General features: G+C 33.5%; 1 protein-coding gene across 4 annotated transcripts in view; it reads right to left on the bottom strand.

Moving 5' to 3' along the window:
- Positions 1 to 15,160, bottom strand: part of LOC118197049 (netrin receptor UNC5C-like) — a 380,734-nt gene that overhangs the window by 195,290 nt on the left and 170,284 nt on the right. The window contains exon 1 of one of the 4 annotated variants that reach the window (XM_085806678.1): positions 567 to 1,014. The exons of the other annotated variants lie outside the window; for them this stretch is intronic. Within the exon in view, the coding sequence (XP_085662804.1) occupies positions 567 to 663 (97 nt within the window). The 5' untranslated portion in view covers positions 664 to 1,014. Of the gene's footprint in view, positions 1 to 566; positions 1,015 to 15,160 lie in introns of those variants that run through there. 4 annotated transcript variants of the gene reach the window in all.

Below are 15,160 nucleotides of genomic sequence, written 5' to 3'. Positions count from 1 at the left end.
TTTTGTGTAAAACTTGTACATACAATTTGAATACTTCCTAAATCTACGATGAGGTATTCATCAAAATGTTTAAAAATTCAATTTTAAAATAAAATACATTCAGTATTTTACTAAAAATAATGATGCTTCCGAGGTACTGAATGCCAGTTTACTCAAAATAAGAAAGCACCGATGGTGGGCCCTTGGGATTCATAAATATGCATTGAAATGTTGAGTTGACAGGTTATTTCCTACGTAAACAAAAAACGTCTTTCTGGGAAACATAACAATGTTGTGATCCCTAGGTCTAGTACCAATACCCATTCTAATTACCTATCCTCACTAAAGTTTAATAGAATTATTGATAGCTAAATTTCAAAACTGAAGGTCAATTAACTTATACAAGATATTACATTATGAGTAGAGTTGTAATAAAATGTTTATATTCAACTAAATTCAGATATATGTTTTAAGATAGTCATTAATAAACTTATAGAAAAGATTGCCTTCGTTTGATGCTTTGAAAGATTTCATTGTAAATGCATTAATAAATGGATATGTTCAAAAAAGCAATAGTAAAAACTCACCATCATGTCTTGCTAAACGTCCTGGGCCGGCCTTTACCACCTCAACCCCTTTGGTCAATATGGTCATCGACACAATAATATAGTAAGTGCACCACATTATGATTTTCAGTCTCAAGAGGTCAGTCCAGACAGGGAGGGCAAATCAAACAGGGGGGGCGTTGCGAGTGAAAAGGGGCACGTGCCCTTTTCCCTCACGTGACAATTGTAATCCTGGACAATACCTTTACAATAGTGATACTCATTGCCACGTTAGGTGCAGGGGTGTGTGTATAACACCGAGGTCTTATTTAAGTAGGTATTGTGCTCAACAAAACAGTTACGATTGTGTAGGAATCCGTGAGCGTGACGATCCTGCAGCATGGAGCTGTCGCCTGCAAGGTTTAGATCTCGACTGGCGGAATGCCGCTGTGATTTTTTGGTCCCCCTCGCGATTGAAGACACTGCCGCAGGCTAGCAAACGCAGTGCCGGGTCCTGGACTATAGCAGCGCCATCTTGCGTCGGAAGGGGGAAAGAGGTTTTTGAAGCACATGTGCGTTTGTTTTTCAGGTGCTCCGAGAGCAGAGATGGTAAGGAGAGATAGGAAACAGTTGGGGTTGTAACAGGAGCGCATCGGTGTTTACCACAATAGTGCTTTCTTTACTGCTCCTTGCTGAACTAGAGCATAGTTCATGAAGTTTACACGCATAACACCGAGAGTATGGATGCCTTCACTTCCGATGAATATCTTTACTGTGTTGAGAGACGTCGATTTTTTTTTTTTTTTTTTAAACTCAAAGAAATTTCAACATGAAAAATATTTATGTGCATGTGCAAAGGCGATTGATCTTTTGAATAGATCTGAACCGCTCAGGTCCTAATTTTTCTGAGTGGCAACACTCTCGCACGCTGGAGATGAAAATTTGCATTATTTCGAGAAGTGTTGCCACTGCTACGCTTTCAAATCGTAGGGTTTGTTAATGAAAATTTCTAAGTTTTTACAATGAAATAAAAATAGCATCGCCAAACATTAAATACATTATTCCCGATTCCAAAAATTCGTGGGAAGCCATTTCGGTTATTCCGATCTTCCTACGACTTTAATCAACCGAGATATTAATTAAGAACACTAAAAACACTATTTTTCGCTTTCATTTTTCGGAGTGGCAACAGTTGGAGATAAATATGCTTTATTTCGAAAAGTGTTGCTACTGCTCGCTTTCAAACCGTAAAGTTTGTTAATTAAAAATTTGTAAGATTTACAAAATCTATATATTTAAAGAAGAATGTCTGTGTGTGTTTGTTAGCGTTATTGATTTCTGATCAATTACGATAAATTTTTTGCCAGACTTAATCGACAAAATTTGAATATAGGTGAAATATTGGATGGAACTTGAGCTTTTACGACCATTTGATTAGAAAGACGAAAATAATTAAAAACTGCGTGAATTTGTTGCTAATATAACGGCAGAGAATTAGTTTATTTTGTAAGGTATTTCTCCCACCTTCTTGGCGTGCCTTCGTGGTGTAGTGGTTTGCACGCTGGGCCCGTATTCCAGAGGTCCGTGGTTCGATTCCCGGCGAAGGCGATTGCTCATTTTTCATCTTGCCTGATTCCAAAAAATACCTAAGGTCTCTACCATTTTTCTATCAAAATTTTTTATGTGGGTTCCATATCGCATCAAACTGAAAAATGTATGACTATGAATCGTATTTTTTGCATCGTTATTGGAGAAGGATTACAGTGGTATCGTTCTATTGTTAGATACATTACTGTCAATCTAACTTCACTGGTATTGAGTACTTGCGCTAGTCTCTACAGTCTACATATAATAAAAGAAAGTCTGTGTCTTTCGTTCGTGCTGCGCGTAAGATAATAGACCCAGGGCTACGAAATTCGGTATATAGGAGCATCTAGACAAGAGCCAGTGCACCTCGACGCGATTTTTTCAAAACTCGAATCAGATTCTTTTTTTTTTTTTTTTTTTTTTAATTTTATCGCATCATTTTGAATAATTTCATTCTTATTCTTTTAGAAATATGGTTTTTTCAAGTTTTTCATTCAATTGTATACTGGACTGCTGATTGTTCAAAATCAGCACTGTTGCCACTGGGAAAAATGAGGGCGATAATTCTGTGCAGTTTTTAAATGTAATGTTTCTCTTAGATACCGGACGTTTGTTGAGAGAAGGCAACGGGAAGGTGGTTAATTTAATTATTAGGATAATTAATATTTGTATTAAGGGATATTGCTTATTTCATTGTAATTTTGTTATATGTAATACTTTTTTTTTAAATTTGTGGTGTTTTTTTCTTAATGAAGTTGTTCTGCAGAGTAAAATTCTGCACAGTTTTTAAATTTAACGTTTGGGGTTTCCTTCAGGCATTTTCCCGGTACATTTAAAAGCCAGACGAAGGCTGGCAGCGTAGCTGCTAGTTTTTAGTAAATGAAAGCTTTTTTTTTTTTTTTTTTTTTCTCAGATTTTTGTAAATACGTTTCTATTTTAGTATCATATAAACGCAGAAGCTTTTATCACTTAAAAATCGACTACATGTTTTACATTTAAAATGAATCCTCTTTTTCTTTTAATTTTCCCATTCACAGGGTGTCTATGTTTCCGAATAACAACAACAATTTACTAACTGATAAAAATCTCTGATAAACGTAAATATATAACACAGCAATATTATTTTCATTGTCTAATATTAATCGTTATATTAATGAAGAATTCTCACTTGAAGAGCACCTTAAAAAATTTTAATTTGTTAACTGTCTACCCGTAAGAAAATAAACATATAGCTCTGGTTTCTTTTTTTTTTTTTTTTTTTTTTTTCCCTTATTGTGAGATTGAGACTAACTACATATAAAGATGTCCATGCACGTCATTTCTGCGTAGTTCTCAGTTGGAAAAACAAAGTATTTTTATACTCAAAAACAAACATAGCTTTTAAGAAAATGCGTTTAAAGTCGCTCGCTTAGGATTTCGTATCTTCTAGTTTTCTTGATATTTTGAAGGACTTAACATAAAAATAAGCATAGAAAAAAATACTTGTACAAGTGTTCACAGTATAAATCAGTAGTTACACTACACACTATTAAAAACGTTAAAAACAAGGCAATGCAAAGAGGATCTAATGAGAAGCTAATACGATTTCACGCTGAACTCGCAACAATAACAACAGCAGCTAATTAAATAACTCGCAACAACAATAACTATGCAACTAGAACTCGGCCACTCTCTCTCCGGCCTTTTATAGTTTTCAAGCGGTCGCGAGAAATTTCTGTTACTTTCTGCTTCTCGAGGTTTCTGGAAAGCAATAAGAGAATGGAATTACTGTCACAGCTAACATAGTGGCCAATTACATGTATTCAATTTCTATACAAATTACCGAGATAACCATTTACTCGATCTTAAATGCTCGTATCCCTGTATGCTTACTTTTCCGGCATAGCTTTCTCTTAAAATTTGTCGCCTGCTGCTTTGCACTGGGAAATACAACAATTTTAATTATAATTATACCAAAATTTAATATCTAAATACAAAATTCGTAACAATATGTCACATATTAGATATTAATATACGCTTTAAAATATTAGTTATAAGCTGGCTTTCTTCAACTTTTTGGACTTCTTTCTTTCTAGATTTTGTCACAGTAAAAGTTCTTTTTCTTTCTTCTAGATTATTGTAAAAATGTTTAACATCTAAGCAAATAAATAATTGGTTTGTGTGTAATGCTTATTGCTTGTTAACTACAACAAGCTTTGGGAATTGTTTTAGTTAAGGGTGATATTAATGAGAGCTACAAAGAAAAGTATTCCTTCTGCGTTTTAATTTTTTGTTTTAAGTGCAATTTAATTTTACGGGATCAAATTTTAAATATAAGTTTGCACTGCAAAAAATTACAAGCATCATACTTAGCAAAGATTGAGATTATATTATCTCAATTTGTAACCTTTAGCTGTTATGACTGTGAGTTTTAGTTAAAATTTAGTAAGTACCGAAATGTATTGTAATTAACCAAAGGATACTCGACGGACTATCAGTGTAGTAATTAGTTCGCAAGTAAAAGATAATGCTATTATTATTTTCATCGCATTGCATTAATTTACATTATAGCTTCATTATTTGCTTTCTTTGTGCCTCAATTGATTATAATTTGAACAGATATTTAACGTGAATTTTACTATAAGCCAATTAATAGCTCAGTTTGTTATATATTACCACAGACAGTAACAAACTAACTTAAGGTAAATTCTATTTTCATGGGAAATGAACACTCCTTCTTCAACTTTTGTATTCTAGAAATCCTACATATTTCGTGTAGCACCTTAAGGGAAATTTATTAATTACTCCGAGTTATAAAATTATCTTAAGTCCACTTCCAAAATATCGGAATTTCAAATCCATGGTTCAGTGGACTTTAAGACAATTTGCAGGAAACAGATGTTAACTTTGTTAATTTCACTTCACCGCAGAAAGCCACTTGAACAATAGAATTTCAATTAGTGCTTCAACGCTTGTTGCGAGCAACACGAACCAACCGTATCTAGTCACGAATTTTCTCCCCGAGTTTATTGATTTGAGTGTTCTAATTTAAATAAAGCACCGAGAGTTGCAAATTCGGCATGTTTAACTCGAAAAGTTACATTCGGAACGCGTAATGGAGAAATACTTGAAAACTAAATCCTCCCTTTTCCATTCAATTCAGTGATTTTATATCTGTAAATAATGACTCTTGCTTCAGCTGCTTTCTCGAAGGTGTATAATTAAACAAAAGCTAAATTTTTGATAAAATAGGTTTTTTGAAACTCACGTACTGGCAGACTACATTACATTTGTTTGGTATCACTTAGATATTTGTGGTTAGTTGTTCCCTTCAATAAAATGATATTTTTTTTTTTCTTATCAATGCATATAAATGATGGTAATTCAGAAAAATAATTATTTGATAGTTTATCTATACGTTTAAAGTCTGGTGCATTTTAGACAGCTTTGTTAACCTCACTACTAAACAATGAACAATCTATTTGTATATATGTCTGCCTGTTCCTCGCACTGAGCAAAAACAGCGGCACCTGAATTCGCCAAATTTGAACACACCTATTCCTTCACAGGAACATGTGCACTTCGAAGCTAGAATTTTTAATTTGCGAATTTGTTAGTCCAAAGGGGCGTTAGCTCAGAAGGGCTATTAGTCTGAAAGCAGCATTTTGTTTCGAATCACGAAAAGCTCTGAATCACTTTTCAAATTGTTGCGGCCAAATAATATCGTTCTGTATTATATTTAAAGAAGTTAAATAATCAAGAATCTGCATGAATGTATGTATGTCTCTCACACTGTAAAAATACACTTAAATTAGTTATTAAACAATTTACATTTTATTTTTAAATTTTTTATCGATTTAAATAATGTGAAAAGATAATAAAATATACAATATATACTTCTAGAAGCTAGGAAATTGATTTTCAGGAATACATACAGAACATATATTTATCTGCATTGTTGAAGCAATTGTGCGCTGTTTACGCAGATCACTTCGTGAGTCAATGCTTATGATAACATTTGTCCTTATTCTAAAAATAGACCGAACAAGGGTGATGACGGGCTTGACGGGGGACGAACAAGGGTGAACAAGGGTTTTTATATATAAAAAATTCCATACACAGATATTTTCATATCTAAGCACGGAATTTTTTATCCTAAAATTTGCAGTGTAACTGGGCTCAGTTATCAGCTGAAACAGGCGTTAGCCCAGAAGGGCTATTAATCTAGAAATGGCATTTTTTAATGGCATATTAATCTAGAAAGGGCGGGACACTTTAAATGTCTGAATCACTTCTTAGATTGTTGCCACCAAATATTATCGCCGAGTATTATGTTTGAAGAAACCAAATAATGAAGAATCTTCATAAATGCATATATGTTTCTTGCATTTTGAAAAACCCACGGTACCTAGAGTCATCAAATTCTGAATAACATAGTCCTCCACCCGAACATAGGCAGCTGGATGCCCAATTTGTTTCAGTGGCAATACTGTACGGAATAAAATGTTTTTATCTCCAGCCTGCCAGACAAGTCTAAGAGGAAATTCTAAAAGTATGCTGTTTTTAAATATCTTTAGCCCAAAGCCCTCGAAACGTGTACGTGTGTGTGTGTGCAAATGAAAAAAAAAAAAAAAAAAAAGACCGCTGCTTTGGGAGTAATACCAAAACTGAATGCTTTCAGATTTTTTTTGATTTAATTTTTTCTATGAAATTAAAGAATATTTGATTAACAAATTTAGCGATTATTTCGAATAGGAGCAATAATGTTCAAGATAAAACATTTTTATCTCCAGGGCGCCAAACTAGTGCTATTCGGAAAAATGAAAAATTTATCTCTCAGTTTCAACCAAGAAACTCATCAATTTAAATGCAAAGTGTTGTCACTCCAGAATAAAATAATTTTGTCTTCCACGTTTTAGCATGTTGCCATTTAGTAAAGCGTAATGTATTCGACGTTCAGATTTAATCTCTCTGTTATTCATTAACAAACCAAGCGATTTATTAGCAATAAATGCAGTTCCACTTTTTAATCTGATTTTTTCTGATCAGTATTTTTTCTGCTTTTTAATGTGATTGCTTTAAATAAAAATGCATTTAAATCACGAGATGTCTAATTAGAAATATTAAATATTTCTATGAAAATGTACTAATTGAACTCGTTAAAATGCTTACATATATTTCCGTGTGATGACAGCTATTTTAAGCGGTTGGTCGCGCAATCAGATGGTCCTTCAAATAATCTTTTTCATTTTTAGGAAAAATTTGAGTTTCTGGAAAAGCTGAAGAATTTTTTTCTAAAATTATTTGGATATTTATAACTTTAAGTAGTACTAATTGTAGGCAAATAGTCTTCTACAATAATTTTATTTGTTAATTACTCTTGCTTTTTTTTTATTGATGACCTAATCACCCGGGTAGGATTCGACTTGCATTTAGAATCATAAGGAGTAATAAAGAGTCTAATTCTTTCATAACCTGCGAACAGTAAAGCAAGATTCTACTGGTAAAGTCGGCTTGTCGTATGTAAACGAAGATTCCCCACCCTCTCCTTAGCAGATGGTTCCAAGTCGCATCGAGATAAGTGTATTTCCTAAATCTGCATTTAAGAAAAAGGGGGGGGGAGGAGATTTGGATTTAAACATTGTTTGGCCGTAATTTTAATTTTCATGTTTACAAAAATTGAACAGTGTTATTTTTAGTTCAAAACTGGTGTTAAGATATTCTAATGCAGTTTTTAATGAAAACATCTAAATTATGCCCACAAAACTCAAGATGAAGCTGCTGTGTTGACTGTCCTGTACAATGATTATCAGGGATAACGGTTAGTGAAAAGTGGAACAACAGTTTTAAAATTAACACCCCTCAGCCAACATGTCTCCACAAACTTACGTTCAATAAAATATCTTCTTGCTTAATCAAGTCCCGAGGTATACTTAAACTTAATCTCAGTTCTAGATACAAAATCCCAACAGCCAAAAACTGGAAAAATAATAATAATAATAACACTTGGAAGAAGAAGATGCAAAAAGTATGTATTTTGAAATGCGCGTCCAAAACAATTCTGGAACAAAATAGCTGAGGGTGTGTTGTTGTCAGCATAATATTAACTATTCCGAGCGTTACTCTATCACAAAGCTTTACAGCGATGATGAGGTCTAAATTTCAAGAAAAATACTCTTATACTTGGAACTTGGTAACCTTGATCTGGTGTAAGCAACCCAACATTAGCTGAGCTGGGGAAGACAACACAACGCACAAAAAAGAAGACGTGGAACAGCGGCAGGAAAGAAAGGTAATTACGGACCCATCGGGGCCGAAGGAGGGGGAACTAAGAAGGACTCACGAACTCCTTCGAAACTCGAGGTGGGGCCTAAGTGGGGAAACAGGGGGGCAAGGAATTCCTTCGGAAGATGATGATGATGATTGTTTCTGTAAATGCTCTTTGCGCGGCGGCTGGCTGTCTCCCCACCTGGTTGGGTCCCTTTGAAGACCTCCTCTTGAACGTCAGCAGGTTGGGAAGAATATACGGAATGTATGAATCAACCTGTGATTTTTGGAATTGTTTGATTCTTATGAAAAGTCCAGGAAGATATTTTATTTCCTTAAAAAATGCAGAATACGGTGTTGTTGCACTTTTATCGGTTCCTTGCAAAAGTGCAATAATGTGCCGTAAGCAGAAATTTGTATTGATACAGCCCGTTGAAGGGAAAGGAACTAAATTCCTTTGCTAATGAAATGTACACATTCGTTCTGGATATCACCAACTGAATAAACAAATTGAGAAAATCAGATTTTTAGAGAGATTTTAATAAGACTTTTGGCTTTGTTTTAACGAGAAATATTAGGACAACGAGTATTTTCAACTGTAATAAACATCTGAAACACCATTAAACACTGAAACTAAATATCGGGCTGGAGTGTTTCATAAGGTTTATTCACAAAAATCGCATAAAAGTTCTTTTAGGTGCTAACAGTCTTGTATTATGACAAAGAGACATCATTCTAAAAAAATGCTGAATACGCTTATTACTATTAAATATATGTATATATAAGTGTGTGTTAGAGAGATAGATGTAAAAACCAGTAACTTCCAGACGTCGCCACTTCTAACACAACTTTATTCTATTAAAAAAAAAAAAAAAAAAAAAGGAAGAAAAAAGAAAACCTGAGATGCTTCAGATTTTAATTTACGTCCAAAGGGGCGATTTTTAAACATTTTCTGTGTTACATTTATTTATTAAATATCACTTTCTTCGCGCTTAAACCATAAAATTCAGTTCAACAACAATATCGCAAAATAGTTTTAAAATGAGCATATCTTTAGAATTTCCGACACAGAAACTCACGCGCTGAAGATAAAAATGTTTTTCTGTACAACGTTGCCATTGCTTGCTTTGAAATATTTGAGTTTGTTAATCAAAAATTCATTAAAGTTTTACAAAATAGGAAAGAGATAATAAAACAAATTCCAAATTTCAAATTTGGTCTTCCACACGCCCATATTCGTAGGAGGATTACGTCATTCAAAATTCCATGGCTCTATGTACCATTGTTTTATCCCAATGCGAGAAATATACATTTATGCAGATTTTTCATTATTTAATTTCTTTAAATATAACACAGGGCGCTAATACTTTGTGGCAACAGTCTGAAAAGTGATTCGCCTTTTGTAGTGAATCGACGCAAAATCGCAAAGCGAAAACAACAGTCCTTCAGAGACAAAGCCCCTTTGGACTAATAATTCGCATCAGATCACTTTTGGTATTTATGCAATCATAGTTAAACACAATAGTTTTTATGTACACTGGTTTTTTTTAAAAGTATGACGTAGGCATCTTAGACAGAAAAGAATAGCACCTCGGGGGCAGAGCAGAAGTTAGGAAAAGGAATGACGTAGATGTTTCGCAAAGAGTATTTGTACTAAGTATGATGCATAAGTACAGCTAATCTGTGATTGTTTAATTTTAGGTTGTTATGTAACATGGAAAAATCTCGAACTCGAGAGAACAGATGAATTTAGGGGAGAGAACATAAAATCTGGAATAGTTTAATTTTGAGGTCGCCAAGCGTTTCAGTAGTCAGCGTTTAAGTAGTCATCGCATTTTGTTATATTTTATATATATATATAAATATAAAGTTTGTAAAGAAATACAAAGAGAAAAACCTTAAATTAAGGAATTTGAAAATTTATTTTGACCTTAACATATAAAAATTTACCGTTAATAGTTAATAAGGCATTTGTTTTCATATTTCATCAGTTTCTTTTATTTCATTTGTTTCTTAATTTTTATTTCATTTATTATTATTATTATTATTTATCCTTATTTAAAGAATTAAATATAGTATTTTTATTTTTTATATTAATTGTCTATCATCGAGCCAGGGAATCTCTTTCACGTTCCTAAACTAACTTGAGATTTAAATTCAGATATTTTCAGATATTCGGAAAAAAAAAAAAAAAAAAAAATTACCTCCAGCGTGTGAGATTGACTATCGGAAATTCTGAAGATATACTGTTTTTTAATATTTTGCTGTTGAATTGAATTTTATGTGGTTTAAGTGCGAAGAATATGTTGTTTAATTAATTTAGGTAGCGCACAAAATGTTAAAAATGTAGCTTTAGGGCATAATATAAAATCTGAAGGATTTCTCTGAAAGATTTCAGATTTTATTTTATATTAATAATGTTTTTGTAATCAATTAATAATCTTTTTTCCGATCATTATGTTAATCAATAGCCTATGCATTTTGCTATCGACCCTCAGTCGATCCCTTGATCATCATTGACCTCCTTTAAAATTCCATTAACTCTCAGAGTCTCAATATCGACCCTCGCTTCGAAACCCTGCTTTAGAGCTGAATATGTCTGAAGAAAGGTTTCCTCCATTTTTTTTTTTTTTTTTTTTCAGAATAAATTATTAAATTGTGTTTATTAAATTTAGCTGAAATTTTCATAGAAGCTATTATAATAGCTTAAATCTTGTGCTATGGAAGTGAGAAAGTAAACATTTTATAGAAAAATACTTTTAAGAATATCACAGTGATGACACAGAATTGCACAAAATATTACTCATTTGTATTTAAGAAATGTAGTTTGAAGTTTATTATATCAGGCACAACGAAATTCTTAAAATAAATTATATAAAAGTAATCAAAGAAGTTGTTCAAACGATTAACTTTTACGCAATCTTATTGCAATAAAACTAAAAGTCTTTACAATGCTAAACTAAGGCTGTGTATCAGTAAATTTATTTATAATGAGATTATGAAATTTGAAAAATGTAATACGATATCTCGTAATGACACTGCAAAAGTAAATTGTATACTTAAAAAAAAAATAAATAAATAAAAATAAAATAAAAAATGGGGAGAAAATATGTAAATTACTAGGAGAAAAGTCACCTCAAAATTTCTTGCTGTCTCTACAGATCCTTTTTGTAAAAAATGTTCTTAAATTCGCTATATGAAAAGTTCCCCACTATTCGTCACAGTTAACTGTAAGTATAATAAAAAAGATTGCAAAATTACCTCCACTTTTACTTTTTTTTTTAAATATAGAAAGAAAAAATATCTGAAAGCTCTGAGATTTTATATCACTTTCAAAAGGGCCTTTTTTTAACGTTTTGTGTGTTACCTTTATTTATTAAATATCATGTTCTTAGAGCATAAACCATAAATTTCAGTTCAACAGCAATATCGCAAAATGTTTAAAAACAGAATTTCTGAAACAGTCTTTAGAATTTCTGATACAAAGTCCTGCGCTCTGGAGGTAAAAAAAATTTTTTTTTTTTCCCTTAAAGTGTTGCCCTTGCTAGCTTTGAAATAGTTGAGTTTGCTAATAAAAGATTCGTTAAAGTCTTACGAGCCCACCAGCGGCCGAGCGGTAAAGACGCTGAACACTGGTAGTTCGGTCCGAGGTTCGAATTCCGCGAACGGGCTGGCTGCATGGGCGTTTTCGTGGTTTTCCCCATGTGTAACGTGTATACGAGCTAGCTTCCCTTAGAAAGTCCTCCACGAAGGCATCTCTCCCTTTAGGCAGATAGCCCTCGTGTGCTTTGCCATAACTGAATAATCCAATAATCCGTTAAAGTCTTACAAAATATTAAATAGATAATAGAACAAATTCGAAATTCAAAATTCTTGCATCCAAGGATTACGTTATTCAAAATTTGATGTTTCTAGGTACCTCCCCCCTTTTTTTTTTTTTCCCACAGGGCGAGAAACATTCATGCATTCATGCAGATTCTTCTTTAATTAGTTTCTTTAAATATTATTTATGGCGATAATATTTAATGGCAACAGTTTGAAAAGTGAAACAACGCAAAATTAAAGTTAAAAGACGTAAAATGCCGTTTTGAGACAAGTCGTTTGGCTCTAACGTTCCTTCGGGCTGAAAACAAGAAAAAATTACTTCATTTAATACGTAATTTTTTTTTTTGTAATATGTGTACGAACGGAAGAATTTATAATGAACAATTATAAGCCTTAAAGTTATAAATTTATATAAATAAAATATTTCTAAATATCCCGAAGTACCAGCGAAAGGAAGCTGATTAAAATTTAATGATTTCAGTAGCATAAAAGCACTAATTATCCATTCTCTTTCTAGAAACCCATTTCATCAAAAGCCCATTCAATGTACTCCATTCTTATAGATACGAATTTCTTTGTAATAAAGTAAGCGAAAAAAGAAGAGCACGAATATAAAACTCGCAGATGAGAGCAAAACAAAGGATAAATACTCTCCAGAAGACAAAAACTGTTCCAAGGTCATATTAAAAAAAAAAAAAAAAAAATACTAGCTCTGCGTTCATCGAAAGTAGTGACGGGGGGGGGAGGAAAAAGGATGAAAGGTATTCTGTTCCTTCCCTTCGTAACTGGAGGGAACTGCAAAACAGTAATGACATATAAAAGCTTGGAACGGATGGCCTAGGTGCTTATTATACGAAAAGCCGTTGCCATTAGCAGCCATCAAAATCTTTTCCTCGTGACTTCTTTCGAATGAAAATTAAAAAGAGCAAGAAAAAAATATCGCCGCAATCACACGAAAAGTATAGGGCAGCCCTCCCCACTTTTTCTCAACAGGCAGACGGATGTACATTGGGGAATGCTATGTGTCTATGTGGAGAAATGACCAAATAATGATAGACGACTGACAACATAGTATGATTTTCTGGTATGGTCTTTTTTCATCTCCAAATGATCTTATTTTTGTGTTTTCTTTACTGAAGTTGAACAATTTGAGTTCGTGGTTGCCTGTTTGGCGGTTTTAGCTTCAATCAAATATTTACCACTTTCAGTTTATTTTTGACTTTTAAGCGATTACATTAAATGTACCAACAGGCAATAAAGGCAGCTGCTAGTATTCCATCTAAAATCGTGTTATGTAGGATTAAAACTGTGTATGTAGTAACCGTTATAAACAGTTTGTAAAAATTGCTTCATGGTGTTACTCGGTCTTATGTATTTGATGAAGTAGCACCATTTCACTGCCTACTCAAATTCTAGTGAAGAGTCTAGTCAAATGCCATAGATTTTCCAATCACCTGTCTCTTGTTTCTTTTGACAAGTTAGTATTTCATATCCCTTGGTTACGTGCTATTTTCGGCATGTCACTAGTCTTTAACACTATGACAATGTAAAAGAAATATTAAATGTACGTTAAAATTACTAATTACTGCAGGATCTCACATAGATGATAGAGGTAATTTCTCTGTTCTTATTGCTCTCCTTCATGCTGTAACATCCGGCTAGCATTCGAAAGATCTAAAGCTCGAATCCCGACGAGGCCATTGCACATTTTTCGTGTTATCTTCTTTGCTAAAATCAAACACTCTAAAAAGTTACTAAGGAATGAAGCTAATTTTAGGACTTTGCAATAGATTAGCTATAAATCAATGCAACACTTTATTTGGCTACTTTTTTCCCTTTTCGTGCAGAATTTTAAAAGCATAGGGAAGATGTACTCCATTTTAATAGCAAAAAGTGGTATCTTGCATAACGAATATGAGCTGGAAACGAAAACTGCTGGGGAAAAACTTGGTATTTTATCACGAATCACGTCACGCAAGAAACAATGAACTAATTTTTTTTTATTTCCGTTTTTAACAATGTTTAAACACATAAAAGAAGATCTATGCATAAACAAAGGTAACAAGCAGAGGAACAAACAGATAAATATTCTCTTTGTAGTAACATTATTTTACAATTGGAAAACTTCAAGCCTCACTGTCCAGGATCAAAAGAAGCCCAAAAGTTGATTTTGAATTTTTTTAAAGTTGAATAAATTCTTTTATTTATGTGTCTGTGTGAGAGAGAGAGCAAGAAAGAAGAAGGAGAAAACTACTCTTGTTATTGTTGTTGTACAACTACTATACTGTTGTTGTTGAATCTTGCTCGTCTGACAATGGCCAGCTCAAGCCTGTCTGCCTTCCTCATCCTCTAGAGAGTACTTTCCGCTGGCCGCATATTTAAAGTTTTCCCATGTCGCACAGACCCTATACATTTACAAACACCCATGCCTTCTCCGCGATTCGAACCCGGACCCTTCGTTATGGCAGTGAGAGTCACTAACCGCTATCCCATTGAGCGGCAAAGATCTATACTCATACTATCACCAGGGCCTGGTTGCCGTCTATGCTCACAATGTCAGGACCTAAGTCTTAGATTTCAAAGAGCCACAGAGCTATCCTGTACCGTTTTTGCACGGATAAAAAGCACAAGAAAGCTCCTGAAATTATGTTGGGCTCATGGCTCAGACTATCTAAATCGGGTTTTAATTATCAAGAACATTCTAAAGAAAAAGAAATTAGGAGTTCCACAGGATTTTGAAAATAAATATATCGAATTGTGGATTTTGAAAAACACCATACGGCTATCTGCCAGCGGGAGGAATGTTTTTGTGGAGGACCTTTCTAAATAAACTGACTCGTATTCATATTGCACATGAGTAAAACTATGAAAATGCCCATGCAGTCAGCCCGTTCCCCGAAATTTGAACTCGGTTAGAACTGCCAGTAAGCTGTCTTAACCACTCGGCCACTAGTGGGCTTCCGTCGTTTCTTAATGTA

The sequence above is a fragment of the Stegodyphus dumicola genome, chromosome 1 (genome assembly GCF_044657685.1).
Source record: "Stegodyphus dumicola isolate Sdum_Otavi_A_Nest chromosome 1, ASM4465768v1".
Lineage (NCBI taxonomy): Eukaryota > Metazoa > Arthropoda > Arachnida > Araneae > Eresidae > Stegodyphus > Stegodyphus dumicola.
The sequence above is the reverse complement of the archived record's forward strand: the minus strand, read 5'-3'. Positions and strand labels throughout refer to the sequence as shown.